Below are 17348 nucleotides of genomic sequence, written 5' to 3' on the forward strand. Positions count from 1 at the left end.
AGTGATGTTCTTGGACTTATATATAAATTCTTTAAAGACATGTTTTGACGGTGGAGACACTTATAAAAGACTAATATGTCATGAGTAGATGAGAGACAGAAAAAAAAAAAACACCCAACACCATTAGAACTTTCCAAAGAAAAAAGCTCCATTGTTCATATATTTTGTCTCTTATAATGCAAAAACCTATACATATAGGTCGTTAAAGTTAATGGGAACACAAGAAAACACTCTCATTTCAGAAGGGCATAAAAACAATCATTTGAATTGTCAATTTTTTTTTTTTTTTTTAGGGAGAAGCAAAGGTCCCAAACACATAAGCACAAGTCACCCACTTTTGAAATTATATTCACCCATCTCCATTTATTACTTTGACCATGCCTTTAGTGATTCAAACCCACATGGACCTTCTACCCCTTTATATAATATAATATATATATATATATATATACATATCGACTTTATAATGGCAAGTACACTATTAGACAAAAGTGTTCGCCATATAATATAATTTATATATATCAAGCCGCTACTTTTGGATTGCTTTGTATGATTTGTTGAAGACAAAGTGATTACAATTTCACAGGAAAAGATCATGCATTATAATCCTCATATTTATGTCTATATATACACGTATACATATAGACATATTAGCCACTTACTGTTCCCTGAAAATCTACACCCAATAAAAAGTCACCCACAACGAAGATTTAAACCTAAGTTGGTGGTTGGGATCGTCAATTGCGGGAAGTGTGGAGAGTAGGGGGTTTAAGCTTATTGCTCTAAGTATCTTTACTAACGTAAGCTATGCCTCAGCCATAATGATAACTACATATACATGTATGTATAGGTAATTAAATTTGCAAATGGAAGGAAGAGAACATAGAGATACCCTTATGATTATATATATATATATAAAACGGGAAGAAACCAAACAACTTTAAGGCATTCATAACTTCGAAATGACTTTGAAGATCGTTCCCTTTTTTCTTTTGGTGTTATTTGGGTTTGCTTCAAACTTGCTCCATCTACTACATCCTTCATAGCTTTAATTAATTGATACCCATTTTATCTTTTGATTTTTTTTTTTTGGTGGGTGTGGGTTCTCTTCACTTTTATCTTTGAGTATCTTCTTTGGCCTTATAAAATGAACATATATACATATATATATGAAGGAGGGTGTGTGTATCTTTGCATGCATTGATGCAAGAGAAAGACTAAAGAAAAGAAGGCCAAGCCATATGCCCATTTCATCTTTCTTTTTTGTTAATACAAAAGAAGCCCATTTTCACCCACGCGTAGAATATCAATTTCTTTATGTTTCTTTATGTGGGTATGTGTGTGTATGTACATATATATATATATATATTATATGTATAGAGAGAGAGAGAGAGAGTATACAAAGTGGGCTTAATAGACCTAGTTGCTTTAAGCCGAAAGAAAAGAGCCTATGCTCACCCACCATTATTCATTTTATTTAGGATTTGAATCAAGTTATTCAATTTCCTTATTGCTCTTTAATTTTATTCACTTTTTGAATTGGCCTTTTGTTTACGGGGCTGGTTTTCTCTTCTATCCATATAGTTGATTGACTTTGGACCTCAAGCACTTCTTCAACTGCTTTGGGCTGGACCCTTATATATAGATATATATATTTTATATAGTAATGCCATCCATATATTTGATTGTTTTAGAGAGTCTTTACATAAAATCTCCTCCTCCTTGGTTTTAGGTATTTATAGTATTATATGAACATCTATAGTATAAGAGAAAACCCTTTAATGTCATAAAAAAGATGTCATTGTTAAGATTATATAAAGACTTAAGTTATTATAACTATTCTTATTAAGAGAATCTAATCGTCATAAAATATCATTATGTTCAGAAATTTAATAGATTAGCCGAGATTTAACCAAACTTTGATTATTGTAGCACTATAAAAACTTAGCGAGTTAAATATTCGATTTTATTAAATTAAATATTATAGACCGATTACTATTACTACATAATACATTCGCATAAGTTTCAGAGTATTATATTTTTATTGATATTCAAAGTCTTTGACTAATAAACTACTGTGTTTTGGTTTGGTCATGCAAAAATCTGACATGGAAGGCGAAGTGGGCTATATATTATTAAGGCCCATAGAGTTGAGATGAGATGCAGAAGAACCAGAATCATCTAAAAACTTGTGGCTACAATCCACGAAGCTATCATGGAAATTTGCCTTATCTGCTCCTTCACTCCTGAACCTGGTTCTCTCCATACTTTTAACCAGTAACCATTCGTCTCCCCACATTCAATTATCCTCAACACCATGGCCTCCTCCACTCTCTCACCTGCAACCCAGGTAAGACCTCACAAAACCCACCTCACTAACTCTTCCAATTGACAAATGAAAACTTTCTTGTACTGAATTTTGTGTTTTTGGGTAGCTATGCTCGAGCAAGAGTGGGATTTTCTGCTCATCACATGGGATTTTGCTGAAACCAGCAAGGACCCAGATGGGGAAACGGAGGGATAGAGGTGGGATGAGAATTAGTTGCCAGGCAACCAGCATCCCTGCCGATGATCGGGTACCTGACATGGGTAAGAGGCAGCTTATGAACCTGCTTCTTTTGGGTGCTATTTCTCTTCCCACTGGCTTCATGTTGGTTCCCTATGCCACTTTCTTTGCCCCTCCTGGGTAACTTCCTTTTTCCCTTTACTATCTGATTTTCTTTTACTAATACGAAAATTAATTAACAATCAAATAGGAATCTCTGGGTTAATTTGTTCTTATTGGTGTGATGCAGTGGCGGAGGTGCTGGTGGTGGTACTATTGCAAAGGATGCGCTGGGAAATGATGTCCTTGCAGCCGAGTGGCTCAAGAATCATGGTCCTGGAGATCGTACCCTCACACAAGGACTCAAGGTATCTCTCTATATTATTGCAAAATGTTCTCCACAAACCAATCTATATTCAAATTCCAAGAGCTACTTTAGATTTCTTAAAGCCGTATGAACTTGTTGGAATTGTAATTTGGATAATCTTTTACTTTCACAAGATTTTGTTGGATATGTATAGTTTATACCTCCATAACCCACAACTCTTACAATCTTACTGTTGAAAATAATGATCTGCAAATTTGGACATGTCTAAATTCTTTGTTTTACTGGAGAGTTAAAGTTAACTGTAAGTTATAAATATGATAATTGATATGTGTCTTCTGAGTTTTCCAAAGTGGTTATGTATTAAACTTAATTATAATTCGTGAATTAGACTTAATTATACTTCATGGATTTGAAATTTTAAGAATCGTGTTAGTGTTTATATATGTCCATGTGCTCAAAGATTTATATTGACAACTACAAATTAAAAATTTAGTCTTTCTATCAGTATCTCATCATTCTTTCTCCCATTTTCAACAAAGTATTTCCTAGAGATACTCTATCTCTTAATTTTTTTTCTAACCCTTACCTTCATATTACTAAGTTGGATACCACCAATTACATATGCCTCATATGTTATGACCAGTTGATGACTTGACTGAGTCTCAGTTCTCACCCTATTCTGTTTCAAGATTCTTTCTTTTTCTCCAAAGATTTATCTGTCAATGTGATGTTGAAATTTCAAACTTACGTAGAAGAAAGGTTTAATTGATCTAATGATTATGTTCTAAAATCTTAGTCTGATTGGAAAAGAAAATGAAGATTACATTAAGGATGGTGCATTGATTGTTGAATATATGTATTGAAATTTCAGGGAGATCCAACCTACCTAGTTGTGGAGAAGGACAGAACTCTTGCAACATACGGAATAAATGCAGTCTGCACTCATCTTGGATGTGTGGTGCCATGGAATCAAGCAGAGAACAAATTCATCTGCCCCTGCCATGGATCCCAATACAATGATCAAGGAAGAGTTGTAAGAGGACCTGCACCTCTGGTAATTCAACACTAATATTGCTTTTCCTTTTGGATTATTTTAGTCTCTGTTGGTTAGAAATAATAGAATTTGAATTTTTCTCAATTCTAACTCAAGAATTAGACCTTTTTATTTGCTCGTACATACTTTTTACTGTGCACATAGACGTATCGAGTTTAAATAAAATCTTTGGTTTTGTTCTTATCCCTCAAATTGATTCAAATGAATGAAAATACATAATCTGCTTTTGTATATTAGCATGAGATTGAAGCAATTATTTAAAAACCGAAGCTAATAGGAAACTAATCAATCTATTACTTATACATTAACATCACCAATCAAATCATTAACCAAACATTTCTCTTTATCTTGTGCAACCAGTCCTTAGCATTGGCTCACGCAGACGTGGATGATGGGAAGGTAGTTTTTGTTCCGTGGGTAGAAACTGATTTCAGAACTGGAGAAGATCCATGGTGGGCTTAAGTCTCTTGTTGGCTAATCTTGTCAAGAGTTGAAGATATGTAAAGAGGTGGTTTGGGTTATGCAACACTGCAAAATCCTTTGTAGAACACCTGATTGTACTTTTAGGTATGCCTCCCCACTGGTTTGCTGTTTCATCTTCAATCCTCTATGGTTACTTGTTAATTCTTTGTATCTTATAGATGAAATGACATCTATTATTCATAAACAAGCTATACCGGCTCTCCTCCAATCCCTCTGTTTCCCTTGTTTAATCTCTGTGTTAATTAATATAAATATATGATCATTTGTAGATCAATTAATTAATTATATACCCTTTTCAACAAAACATATCCTGAGTGCATAGACCTTTTTCTTCATTCATTATATATTTGCCTCAAAGCCATACTATGGTTGTCCTAATTAACAAAGAGATCAGACAAGGGATAGCCAGATCCAGGAGAGACTGTTGATGGAGGGCTCCTTGGATGGATGTGTGTGGGGAGTGTGGATTCAAAGAAAAATATATAATTCCTGCTAACAAAATTTTTAGTTGAATGGTTGAAACGTCTTTTTCTCTGTAAATCGAGATGGATATTATATTTTCAAAAATTTTGAGTTAAATTGTTGGAACGTCTCTTTTTCTACGGTACTTGTAGATTCGGATCGGATTGTATGTTTCTGAAAGGTTATAGTTAAATGGTTATAATATCTTTTTTTCTGCGAAAGTTGTAGATCTAAATTGGATTGTATGTTTCTGAAAGATTAGTTAAATAATTGAAATGCCTCTTTCTTATGAAAGTTATAAGTTCTAATCATGCTTATATTTTCGTATGTACTCATTATGATGTAATGGATTTGTATGTATCGTATATATTTTTACTTTAAAAAACTAAATATAATTCATTCCTTCCATTCTTAAGTATTAAACGTATAGATCATTACAATGGTATTTTTTGTTTCTAATCATAGGAAAAGAAAGAAAAAAACAAGTGCCTGTTTTTACAAGATGGAAACGATGCACATGGATATCTAACCCATTATTAATAAACCCTAGTACGAGCTAGTAAATGACTAAACAGAACAGAGAAGCCGCCGGCCGGTCAAACCCGTAATCCATCACCGCACCCACCAACTTCCATTTTAAGTACCTCATCAGCTGCCTCCCTGATCAGCTGCCACGCCTCCACTACGTGGCATTCCTGCGTTAACGTCGCCCCCACTGCAAATCTCAACACGAAAATCCCACCAACGACGGTATGGGTCATATATATCCGACCCGTTCCGTTTACCCGATCCAATAATTTCCTGTTTAACCCATCCGTCCTCTGACCCGACCCAGTCTTCTTCAACCTGAAACACACCAATGCAAACCTCCTCGGCACCACTATCTCGAACCTCCCGTCTGATCTCACCAGCCCTTCGAACATCTTCGCCATCCGTACGTCCGACCTTATGTGGCTCTGCAGGTTCGCCACTCCGTACATTCGAAACACGAACCATAAACGGAGTGACTTGAATCTTCGACCAGTACCCACCTGCCAGTCCTTGTAATCCACCACTGAGTTTGACTCGCTCGGTTTGTTTCTCAAGTATTCTGGGTTTGTACTCAATGCTTTCACCACAGAGTTTGAGTTCTTCACCCATAAACAACAGCAGTCCAGGTAACTGAGAAGCCATTTATGTGGACTCAAACTCAGTGAGTCAACTCGTTCCACTCCGTCCAAGTAATGCCTAAACTCGGGACAGATACATGCACTGCCACTGTATGCGGCGTCCACGTGTACCCAAACGCCGTAAGCGTTTGCCACGTCAGCCAGCGGCTGTACAGGATCAACAGCGGTAGTTGACGTCGTCCCGACGGTCAAACAAAGATAAAGTGGGACCAACCCGGCGGCCACGTCAGCCTCGACCACCGTACGGAACAAAACAGGAGATAAAGCGAAAGCTGAATCAAAACACGTGGGAATTAGTCTTATATTACACGTGTGTAAACCGGCGATTTTGCATGCTTTGGTGAACGTAGAGTGAGTTTGATCAGACGCGTAGGCGACGAGTTTATGCAGGTGACCACCAGGGCCGAGTTTATGAATCGTCCGTTCCCTGGCGGCGACGAGAGTGACCAAAACGGCGTCGCTTGTAGTATTTTGAATGACGCCGCCGCCGGTGCTGGAAAACATGAATGAGTTGGGAAGCTTGAGCATGCTGGCTAACCAGTCCATGACGAGCATCTCCAGCTCTGTCGCCGCCGGTGAGGCGAGCCAGTTGAAACCCACGGAATTGAAGCAGGTGCAGAGCATTTCGCCGAGGAAAGAAGCGGTGCTTACGGTGGCTGGGAAGAATGCGAAGAAGTTGGGGCTTAACCAATGAGTCATGCCTGGAATTATCTGGTTATGAACGTCTTTGAGGATGGAATCGAAGGGTTCGGGTTTATACGGTGCGTTTTCGGGTTGGGCGGTGCGGAGATAGCCGGGTTGAACTTGGGTGAGAACTGGGTGGGTTTCGATTTTTTGGTAATAATCGGCGATGAAGTCCACCATTTGGTGTGCTTGGTTTCGAAATTCTTCGGGATCTAATGGATTAAAATGGTGAGAATTGTTACCGAAAGAATCGATGCTACCCATATCAGTTATTGTTTTTCTTAAATGTATATAAATAATCAATGCATAATGTACTATATAAATGTATAAACACCAAGGTTGTGCAGGGAATGAGTTGTGGAAGTGAGGAAGGGGATGTATATATAGGGAGAAGAGCTGGTAAAGAAACAAGACTCCATTAATAAATGCATTTGGCAGGTTGGAGTTAGAGATAAACTTGGAGGCGGATTACCTGTAATATATTTGACAAGATGAAGTTAGAGATAGACACAGAGATAGACTAGTGGCTAATCAGTTTCGCTCGGCAGTGGTGAAATATTATATGAAGTGTGTATATATAATATATACATACATACATTTCTTTTTGTTTTCCGTATATTGCGTAATTATTAGATCATTAATGAGTTTTGATTTTTTGTATACTTTTTTTTTTTATTTTTTTTTTATTTAGAGTAGGTGAATAATGATATCAGGGTGGATAAAATTGTAATATCATTAAAATTGCAGGTGGTCCAAGCGGTGAGTGTTGACTTTGAATGTCTGCACAAAAAGAGGGGAGTGGTGGATGGGGTCAAGTCATGAAATTTCTAATGGGACACAAAAAGATTCAAGGGAGATTGGATCCAACCATTGTATCAACCTCATTTTTCCAATTTTCTTTTTAATTCATAAGCACAAATCTATATATATATATATATATATACATATTATTTGTTGAATTCTATAAAAGTTTAAATACCAAATTATCCATTCTAAATAACAAAATAAATTATTAAATTAATTTTAAAATTTTGATACTTGTTATGATTTAAAAAGATAAATTAATCGACATAAAAGTTAAAAAGTGTTCGAAAATTCAACAATCGTAATAGTTGGTAAGTTATATACCGATAGAGTTGAAATGATTGATAAGCATTTTTATTTATCCGAATATTTGTAATGGATAATAAGAATTTCATATACTTCTTCATGTTTATAAATATTAGTTGTAAATTAAACTTAAAATATGTAACTTTTAAAATAAAATATCATATATATTTTTTTATTTTTCTCTTTTCTCTTCTCTCTCTCTATATATTTCACTCTTTCTCTCTCTAATAGCCTCTCTCTCTTCTCTTTTTAAGAGTCTCTCTCTCTTTCTAAAACATTCTTTTTTTCTCTAAAATCTCCATTCTCTCTCTCTCTCTCTCACAAACTCTCTTCTTCTCTCTTCACGACTTCCCCTCTTCTCTCGTTCTAGAACTCCTCTCGTTTCTTCTGAATTCATTTTTTATCACAATCTCTTAAAATTATCATAATTACCAAAAAATTATTCTACTTCAATATTTTTACTAAATTAAGGTTCTAATGAATTACACGTCAAAGTTGTAGGATCCTAACAAAAGGGTGGTTCGTCGTAGGAGTCAGATAATTGACCTATTTGTACGCTCAACTACACCACTTCGGCTGGTATTTTTAAGCTTATTAACAAGATGTGGGCTTCAAACTTTTCAAAAAATGTAGGCCCAATCTTGCATTATTTTCCCAAAAACAAATTTTTTGAGGGTATAATAGTAATTTACTCTAAATTTTTGAGGGTAAAATGGTAATTTTGCATTGTGTGCCCCACAAGATTTGCCTATTTTTGGTAGTACCTTTTGCCTATACTTATCATTACCATTGTTTAAAAGTGATAAGATAAAATATAGTAATTTTAGCCTTTAATATTTATTATAATTTCATTTTTAATTTTTTTATTATGATCTGATTTTTAATTTTTTAATTTATTTTAGATGTATGATTATTTTGATATTTTTTTTAAAAAATTGAAATAATTAAGCAATATTTAGATATTTTTTTAAAATAATTTTAATTAATTAATTAAATTAATAAATTAATATCAATAAATTTAATAATATTATTAATATGTTAATTTAATTAATTATTTAAAATTTTATATAAATATTATTTAATTATTTAATTTTTATAGTTAGAAAATAAAAATTAATTAAATGTTTTTTTTTTTTTTCTAAAACGAGAAGATACGATGGATTAAATTACAATAAAAATATTAAAAAATTTTACAGTAAAATTTTAAAAATTAATTTAATAGTTTATTTTAAATATAGTAAAAAAATGAAGTGAAATAAGTAATTGAAGCTCATAAAATGAAAATTTTTAGCCAGTATGGTGCAGATGATCCTCTTCCATTTTATCCTGCAGATTCGTATAATGCAAAGAGAAACAGTTCCGTATATTTCTCACTCCCATGCTTTCCAAATTCTTCGTGGGCCGAGGAGTTTGATCTGCGTTTGCGAGTTCGAATAGTTTCGCAAAACGTTCCTGATGATCTTCAAATTTTAACGAAGAGAAAATTTTACGAACTCTCTAACTGTGCCTGAAAAGAAGAACAACTTTTGTGCCCGACAAGCTACTCTTTGTTCTTTCCAGCCATAAATTTTTCGTCGGTGAGTCATTATCAGCTGTGGTCAAAATATTATATTTATTTCTATTAATGATTTGTGCGTACCCTTTTTGTATTTGAGATGATCTTTACCCTCACGTGCAGAACATGCAGCATAAAGTAATTGAAAATGAGATTGAAATAAAGTAATGGGTTTCTGGTATTAGGATTAGTAAAAGCTTTTTCTTGTAGTATATATAAATCCTATACTCCTAGTTGTTATAAGATTCTAAAGGATTCCCAGTTTTTAGTTGCTAAAATTATTGCTGAAAAATCTTTCTTTAATTTTATTCGAGGAACCCTTTTCAGCATTGGTGTACTCGAAGGTTTCGAGTGAATAATCTGAAACCATTTGCAGGAGGAGGTGTTTTTAGAGGGAGTAATGATGATTTCCTTTCGGGCAGCTCCAGCTAAACTTGAGGTTTTGTCATTTAAAGTTTTGATTCGTTTGTTTGGCAAGAAAATTTTGGCAGGGAAAATTATGTTTGTAACAGTTCTTAACGTCTAATTTTGGTGTTATTTTAGGGAAAATATACTGCAATAGTTGTCTGTTGGCTTCTTGGAAATGGCTGCCTTTTCTCGTGGAACAGTATGCTCACAATACAAGATTACTATGTTTACTTGTTCCCTGTAATTTTCTTCTTTAAGCTTATACATTCTTCTCTTTTTAGAATGATTTTCTAGCCTTAGCCCTTGATGATTTCCAGGCTTACAGAAACACTTTTGACTTTTGGCAGCATTTATGAATCGTTCTACTCAAATCAATGCCAATTTCCTTACCATTCAATTACTTAGAGCATATACAAAATTTACAATTAACATCGTAATTCAAAAGATAGGATTTGACTCGAGTCAAATTGATTATCATACTCAAAATAATATGAATATATTTAAATAACGAGGATTAGGTCTTAGTTTCTTGTATTGAGTGCATAAACCTAACAATTGAAAGAGTGTTCTAGCACTTTGTTGGGGCAATAGTCCTTATTGCTACGAATCATTTAACTTTATTTTCTTTCTCCTTTTGCAGCAATACCACCCATCAAGGGTTCTTACTCTTGTATATCAACCATTCGCATTCATAACACTTGCAGTTCTAACATACAATGAGGCAAAAATCAATACTAGACAGCGTAATCTGTTTGGTTATATCTTGTTCTTCATAAGTTCTCTCCTGGTTTTAATTGTGAGGTTTTCTGGATATTTTTTCATTAACAAGTTTCAGTATCTTGCTATTATATTTATAATTCACTTCTCTTTTATAATTTGTTCTGGTTCAGTTGGATCTAGCTACATCCGGGAAAGGAGGACTAGGAACTTTTATTGGAATTTGTGTGATTAGCGGTGCTTTTGGAGTTGCAGATGCTCATGTGCAGGGTGGAATGGTTGGAGACCTCTCCTTAATGAGGCCAGAGTTTGTTCAAGTGAGAGTTTGTAGTTGGCATTATGAATTGATTTCTCTGTTTTTCATATTCGGCTTATCTGCTCTTTCTGTTCTTTCTCGTTGTGTTTTCTCTAGTCCTTTCTTGCTGGTTCGGCCGCATCAGGAGTGTTAACCTCTATGTTAAGGTTAATCACAAAAGCTGCATTTGAGCATACTAAAAATGGGCTTCGTAAGGGAGCCAGTAAGTTGATAATTTCCTTCATCTAAGGGAGAGATAACTGATACTAATTTGTTAATAGCATCTATAGTATTTGGCTTATTGCTAATGAAAAGGCTTCTGGTATTGATGAAATGTGTACTATTTCAGTCCCTGGTTATTTATTTCTTTGGTTTACAGATTAACATGTCAGATTCTTTTATTCTTGGGTTAATTTGGTTGGTAAAAGTAGTTTTTTTGGGGTCATTTCAGTCTTATTCTTTGCTATATCTTCGTTCTTCGAGCTTCTTTGCGTTCTTCTTTATGCATATGCCTTTCCCAAGCTACCTGTTGTGAAGTTTTATCGAGCAAAAGCTGCCTCAGAAGGATCAAAAACTGTTGCAGCTGACCTTGCTGCTGGTGGCATCCAAAGTTTGCCTGGGGAAGTGGTTCGATCCTTTTATCTTGTACTGAATACCAGAATATTTTTTCTGATTTCTGATTCGGTATTTAAGTTGATATCTTTTATGTAGGATGATGAAGATCCACAAGAACCCGAACGCCTCAGTAACAAAGAGTTACTGTTTCAGAATATCGATTATGCACTGGATATATTCCTGATATATGCATTGACATTGTCTATTTTACCCGGATTTCTATCAGAAGATACTGGGAAGCATAGCTTAGGTACATGGTATGTTTTCATGTATAAAATTAGATATAAACTCTGTATTGATGCATAATAGTACTCTATAACTATTCAATATATTACAGGTACGCACTTGTTTTAATAGCAATGTATAATGTGTGGGATCTTATTGGGAGATACATTCCACTACTGAAATTCTTGAAGTTGGAGTCACGAAAAGGTCTCATGGCGGTAATTCTTTCTCGTTTTCTCCTGGTCCCGGCATTCTATTTCACAGCAAAATATGGTGATCAGGGCTGGATGATTCTACTAACATCCTTCTTGGGTTTAACTAACGGTTACCTTACCGTATGTGTTCTTACTTCAGCACCAAAGGGCTATAAGGTTTGTTCATTACACAATGAGCTAAATCGAGGAGTTAGTTGTGCTCAAGAAAACTGATAATGTACATTCATATTTTGCAGGGACCAGAGCAAAATGCATTGGGGAATTTACTGGTGTTGTTCCTTCTTGGAGGACTTTTTTCAGGGGTTACACTTGATTGGTTATGGCTCATTGGTAAAGGTTGGTGAAGTTTGATTCAAGAAAGCTGAATTCAAGTTATACGTACAGCATTTCTACATACAATTCTCTGGATTTGATTTATATACAACATTTTTTTATACAATTAAGATACGCATTGTTTTCTGGGAAATAATGTCCTTCCATTGAAGTGATATGAACTACCGAAGATCTTGCAGAAAATGGATTGCAGATGGATTTTCTTTAAGCTTGTCATTAGTCCATAAGCGCCATTGACTTGGTTTCAGTTCTGCATCTATATTTTACATATTTTACTTCAATATATACACCTATATATATATATATCTCTGTTATGCTGTACAGTAGAGAAGTAAATCAATACATTGAATCCATAGAAAAGGGAGAAGCTGCACAAAGACAAACATTCAACCGCGATTCTCTCCCTTGAACATGTGAAAGCCGTCCTTAATCGCTTGTTAATTATTAATTAATTAACCTAATCGAAGCAAATTTTCATCTCCATATATATATATATATATTTATTCATTTACCAAGCGACAAACATACTCAGTCCTCGGGATTCACACTCTCGAACAAAACATTAGTAGTAACAAAACCCAAGTTAAAAAGTTTTGACTGCCTCCCTCAAAATCACTCTCGTCTTCTACCCACATCAAGATTCTTGAAAGCTTGTTCTACCCTTGGTAATATTAGAATTACACTGATGAAACTAAGTTAAATTTTATATTTTAATAGAAATGGGAAACTAAGCTGCTCCCACTACTCTGTAAAAGAAAGTAAAAAAGCCTGGCGACTGAAAAAGGCAAAATTAAAATTCACAACGAGCTGGAAATTTTCAATTTACAGAGAGGGCAAAAAGACAAAAATATCCCCAACAGCCCGTTTGTCTTCTAGCTTCACGTGAAGCTTGAGGTATCACAGTCACATATACTTACTACACAAGGACAACCAGACCCAAATGATTAGGGGCAAAATCGTGCTTTCAACAACAGGAACCAGCGAGGAAGAAGATGATTGACTATTCTCGAACTGTAGAGAGTCAACGGCCAACGGCATGTTCTCCTGATCCGGGCTGCACTTCGACTCGTGTGGAGGGTGCGCACTGTACATTATGGCTCGTAAAACCGCCGAAACGGTGGGAATGTATGCCGTTTTGTTACGAGCCAGTAACCATGTCAGCCCCATCAGCTGGCAATCTCTGTCGAACATTTTACTCGCTCTATCGGTCGTTGGCCGGTCCTCCGCCGTCCCGTTCTTGTGGCCTCGTTTTAGCTGTAATTACAAGGAATTCATAAGGGTATTTTAGTAATTCTATACGCGACCCAATGAGAATAGGATCATGTCGTTTTCTTGGCTCGACCAGAATGACATTTTGGGTTTGTTTCATGAAATTGCAGGAGTTAGGAAGAGACCCCTTTACTTTACTAATCATGTGATTTAGTATACCCAATGAAAACCCATTAATTATAATGATTAGTGTTGTTAAGTGTAATTGAAGCAACTAATTGTGATTTGTAAAGTTTAAATCTTTACCATTTAAAATACATAAAAAATGCATTTTGCCGCATAAAAATTTCAGAGAGTTAATACCCCTATAATGTTTTCTTTAATTTTTCCATTAATCAAATAAAAAAATGCATCTTGTTGATAATGATGATTGAATTATTAACAAAAGACTCAAATGAAAAAGTGAATAATGGAGAAGAGAATGCATGCATTCTATAAAGAGTTTCAAGATAAGATTTTGGGAAGAAGAAAATTAAAAAAGAGCTGACCTTTTGGAGAGCTCCAAGGCATTTGGTACACCCAGCATAAGAAGAGTTTCTACAATTTCTCTCCAGATTCTTTACGGCCGCCGTCGGTGTGGCGTTCTGGAAACCCGACGACAAGTTGAAGGCGGCGGGGCAGCTGAGCGAGCTGATCTGATGAAGCCGAATCCCACAGAAGCATAGAATAGCATCACAGCTCGCATTCGGCTGTGGAATCTTCACGTTCTTGCTCAGCAAAGCGCTCTGCATTGAGTTCACGCACTTCTGCGAATCGTCAGGCATCATCGGAAGGTCAGGTTCAGCTTCCGCCGGCGCAGGAGCCGGAGCCGGAACTTGAAGAGCTGACCGCGCATGTGCCGCGAAGAGCCACGCTGCTAGAACCGGACAGCATCGGCTTCGGTCAAGGTTTCTCCCGCAGGCCTCGTTGACCCCGCCGAATAGCTCGGCCGAGAGGTCAAGTCGGCAACTTTGTGCTTGGGTTTGAACAGGGAAGGCCGGCACCGTGTTTGAGGAGTACTCTCCGGGTTTGAGCGGCTGGTCGTGAGCGGAAACTGGATCGGTCAGAAAACCCGCGAGGGTTTCAGATACCATGAAAGATAACATGAAGGCAGCTGTTAATGTGGAAACGAAGGTGAACTGTTGCATGATTTCTGTGAAAGAATAAGTGGGTTTTAGCTTTTCTGTATAATGAAAATCAGTAGGTATTCCCCTTTTGATTTTGATGAAGAAAAAAAAATCAGATGGGTAGAATTGAAAAGTGGAGAAGATAAGTGGGAAATGAGAGAGAGAGTTGGTAAAGAAAAAGACCTTTTTTTTTTCAAATAAAAAAAAAAGGAACTTTTTGAAGGTGCTTTTCTAGTGCATAATTGTATAAAGAGAAAACTTTAAAGAAGAACACAGATTCAGGAGATATTCATAGGAATTTAACAGCAAAAGCAGAAACCTTTCTTCAGCTCTGAGTATCAACCAGAAGAAGAAACCAAAAACAGGGTGAGGAGGAGGAGATGAAATGGGCTTAATATATACCTATATGTATATAAATATGCAAGTAAAAGGTGCTGAAGCAAAGTTTCTGGGTTTGTGTAGTAAAAAAGAAGAAAGTCTATTGCTTGTGAAGAGGGAAGAAAAAGAGATGAGGGAGGGATTACAGGTTGAGCATCCACATGAAAAAGGGAGAAATCTCTCTCTCGATGTCGATGGGATGCGAGTGTACATATACGTACATACACTCATATACCGATAGACAGAGAGAAAGAGAGAGAAGAAACCAGCTCAGACGCTCCAAGTTCACGAAACAAACCAATAATTCATTTATTTATCGTAACTTTTTACATGGGTATATTATATACATGTATGTATGTATGTATGTATGTATGTATGTGTATATATATATGTGTGTGTGTGTGTGTGTGTGTGTGTATGTATATATGGACGTAAAGCTAGGATGAAAAGAGATATATGTGGGGTGTGACAGTAGTATTTGGCACTTGTCAGCTTGTGGTGTCTTTTTCCTTTTCATTCTCCCTAATGTTATGTTATAATATGCTCTCGACATGAATATGCACCTGCCTCCTCCTCATCATCTTATGTACGTGTGTAAATAAATCGTCCATGTATCTATATATATATATAATTATTTTTTATTACTTTATATAAAAACCTTATTTTAAAAACTGAAAAAATATTTTTTTATAAATTTAAATTTTTTAAAATAAATTATAATGTTGAATGTTAAAAATACTAAATAAATTAAATGGAAATAATATTAAATTACAAATATTGGAATTATAATTTATTTATTCTGTAAGCTGATCGGTGGCGGTGACAGCGAAGCAGCATTGCATTGCTTAATATATATATATATATATATATATGTATATGTATATAGCCATTAAAAAACACACATTTCTTTTGAAGATAACATAAATAATATTTTTTTAAAAATACATTTTTATTAAATATTGATTTCACAAGGAATAGGCGCTTACAATAAAAGATCTCCCCCAAAACGACACCGTATTACTGTTCGTTGGTATAAAGACAGGAGAGAATTGTCCAAAGCTATGGCTGTCTTCTCTATTTGAAAATATGCCATCTTATTATTATTATTATTATTATATCTACCATGTTAATAATTACATATGTAATTAAATGATTAATGAAGGCTAATTATATAATTAAGAAAAAATAATTAAACTCTAAAGGGTAAAGTTAATTTAAAATTCAATTTTTAATTTTTTAATCTTTGTATTAGAAAATTAATTTTAGTACACGAAGAGTAGTGATTGGAATGTACCCTTTTTGCCCGTACTGAAAAAATTAAAATAAAAAAAGTGGATCATAATTTGATGTTAAGAAATGAAAAATAGTAATTAATTAATTAATTAATTTAAAGAGAAAAGGTAAAGCGTCAATCAAGCAAGAATTATTTGGACCAAAAAAGTCTACTTTTATGAAAAGCTTAGTGTATCCCATCTCCCTATGCCTCCATTTGATCATATAATCTAAACACTTGGCACTTTTTTTCTAGCTCTTATAGATTTTGGGAGTGGGAACTATACACTATTTGTGTGTGTGTGTGTGTGTATATATATATATATATATGATTGGAATTTGAATTATTTTTTGAGATGGGAATTGGGAAAAAAATGAGAAATAAAAATGGTTGATTTTACTTAAATAGAATAATTAAATAAGAAAAAGACATGGGTAAAAGCTTGGAGTTTGAAATATTATTGGAATTTGAATTATTTTGAGATGGGGAATTGGGAAAATTAGAAAATTAGAATTGTAATTAATCAGTGGATTAAGTTAAGATAAATAGAATAATTAAATTAGGAAAAAAAGAAGACATGGGTAAAAGCTTGGAGTTTGAATTATTTGAGAAGGGGAATTGGGAAAATTAAAAAATTAAAATTGTAATTAATCTGTGGATTAATTTAAGATAAATAGAGTAATTAAATTAAGAAAAAAAAAAGAAGACATGGGTAAAGGATTTGGAATTTGAATTATTTGAGATGGGGAATTGGGGAAAATTAGAAAATTAAAACTGTAATTAATCAGTGGATTAAGTTAAGATGAATAGAGTAATTAAATTAAGAAGAAAAAAAGACATGGGTAAATGAGCTTTGATTAAAAAAAAAAAAAACAAAGGTACAATAATGGTTGTCTTCTACATTTGTTCAGTGGAATCTCTGAGGCTGAGATCAGATCAGATCAGATCAGACCAGACCAGACCTTCACTCACTTTTCTTTTTCTTTTTCCAGCTGCAAAACTTTGTCAATATTTTACCCCATCCATCTCTTTCACTCTTTTTTCATGTCTCTCTACTTTAAAGATACGTGGATGATCCTTTTTGCCATGATACACAAACATATTTATATATATATATATATATA

The 17348-nt window shown here is 34.6% G+C and overlaps 4 protein-coding genes across 9 annotated transcripts; 2 read left to right on the forward strand and 2 right to left on the reverse strand.

Annotated features, from left to right (window-relative positions):
- Window positions 1-2189: 2189 nt before the first annotated feature.
- PETC (photosynthetic electron transfer C) lies at window positions 2190-4695 on the forward strand. The gene is made up of 5 exons (XM_022045413.2): window positions 2190-2350; window positions 2436-2686; window positions 2796-2913; window positions 3745-3927; window positions 4288-4695. Exons 1-5 carry the CDS (start codon window positions 2318-2320, stop codon window positions 4387-4389), a joined length of 687 nt encoding a protein of 228 aa, XP_021901105.1. The 5' UTR covers window positions 2190-2317; the 3' UTR covers window positions 4390-4695.
- A 563-nt stretch (window positions 4696-5258) lies between these two features.
- LOC110816885 (tryptophan decarboxylase TDC2-like) lies at window positions 5259-6994 on the reverse strand. Its single transcript, XM_022045232.2, has one exon. The coding sequence runs from the start codon at window positions 6987-6989 to the stop codon at window positions 5469-5471; it is 1521 nt and encodes a 506-aa protein (XP_021900924.1). The 5' UTR covers window positions 6990-6994; the 3' UTR covers window positions 5259-5468.
- Window positions 6995-9114: 2120 nt separating this feature from the next.
- On the forward strand, window positions 9115-12406 carry LOC110817040 (equilibrative nucleotide transporter 3-like). 6 transcript variants are annotated; one of them, XM_088221167.1, is made up of 10 exons: window positions 9115-9412; window positions 9705-9829; window positions 9934-10038; window positions 10439-10594; window positions 10689-10832; window positions 10928-11033; window positions 11262-11437; window positions 11522-11682; window positions 11763-12021; window positions 12102-12406. In XM_088221167.1, exons 2-10 carry the CDS (start codon window positions 9791-9793, stop codon window positions 12207-12209), a joined length of 1254 nt encoding a protein of 417 aa, XP_088077293.1. In that variant the 5' UTR covers window positions 9115-9412; window positions 9705-9790; the 3' UTR covers window positions 12210-12406. The 6 variants fall into 6 exon arrangements, with proteins under 6 accessions (XP_088077293.1, XP_021901127.1, XP_021901126.1 ...); XM_022045435.2 differs by having other exon boundaries at window positions 9718-9829; XM_022045434.2 differs by having other exon boundaries at window positions 9767-9829.
- Window positions 12407-12974: 568 nt separating this feature from the next.
- LOC110817026 (putative GPI-anchored protein At4g28100) lies at window positions 12975-15255 on the reverse strand. The gene is made up of 2 exons (XM_022045416.2): window positions 13956-15255; window positions 12975-13452 (listed from the first exon to the last, which is right to left on the reverse strand). The coding sequence occupies exons 1-2, from the start codon at window positions 14592-14594 to the stop codon at window positions 13102-13104; spliced, it is 990 nt and encodes a 329-aa protein (XP_021901108.1). The 5' UTR covers window positions 14595-15255; the 3' UTR covers window positions 12975-13101.
- Between the last annotated feature and the right edge of the window lie 2093 nt (window positions 15256-17348).

The sequence above is a fragment of the Carica papaya genome, chromosome 5, assembly GCF_054855325.1.
Source record: "Carica papaya isolate Zhongbai chromosome 5, ASM5485532v1, whole genome shotgun sequence".
Taxonomy (NCBI): Eukaryota; Viridiplantae; Streptophyta; class Magnoliopsida; order Brassicales; family Caricaceae; genus Carica; species Carica papaya.

Bases quoted from the DNA above. Each gene is read 5' to 3' on its own strand.
- LOC110816885 (XM_022045232.2), bottom strand. From the start codon at position 6,989: ATGGGTAGCATCGATTCTTTCGGTAACAATTCTCACCATTTTAATCCA.
- LOC110817026 (XM_022045416.2), bottom strand. From the start codon at position 14,594: ATGCAACAGTTCACCTTCGTTTCCACATTAACAGCTGCCTTCATGTTA. The intron at 13,453-13,955 runs GTCAGCTCTTTT...TTGTAATTACAG, and splicing joins GCCTTGGAGCTCTCCAAAAG to CTAAAACGAGGCCACAAGAA.
- LOC110817040 (XM_088221167.1), top strand. From the start codon at position 9,791: ATGATGATTTCCTTTCGGGCAGCTCCAGCTAAACTTGAG. The intron at 10,833-10,927 runs GTGAGAGTTTGT...TGTTTTCTCTAG, and splicing joins TGAGGCCAGAGTTTGTTCAA to TCCTTTCTTGCTGGTTCGGC. The intron at 11,034-11,261 runs GTAAGTTGATAA...GGGTCATTTCAG, and splicing joins TGGGCTTCGTAAGGGAGCCA to TCTTATTCTTTGCTATATCT.
- PETC (XM_022045413.2), top strand. From the start codon at position 2,318: ATGGCCTCCTCCACTCTCTCACCTGCAACCCAG. The intron at 2,351-2,435 runs GTAAGACCTCAC...GTTTTTGGGTAG, and splicing joins CTCTCTCACCTGCAACCCAG to CTATGCTCGAGCAAGAGTGG. The intron at 2,914-3,744 runs GTATCTCTCTAT...TTGAAATTTCAG, and splicing joins CCCTCACACAAGGACTCAAG to GGAGATCCAACCTACCTAGT.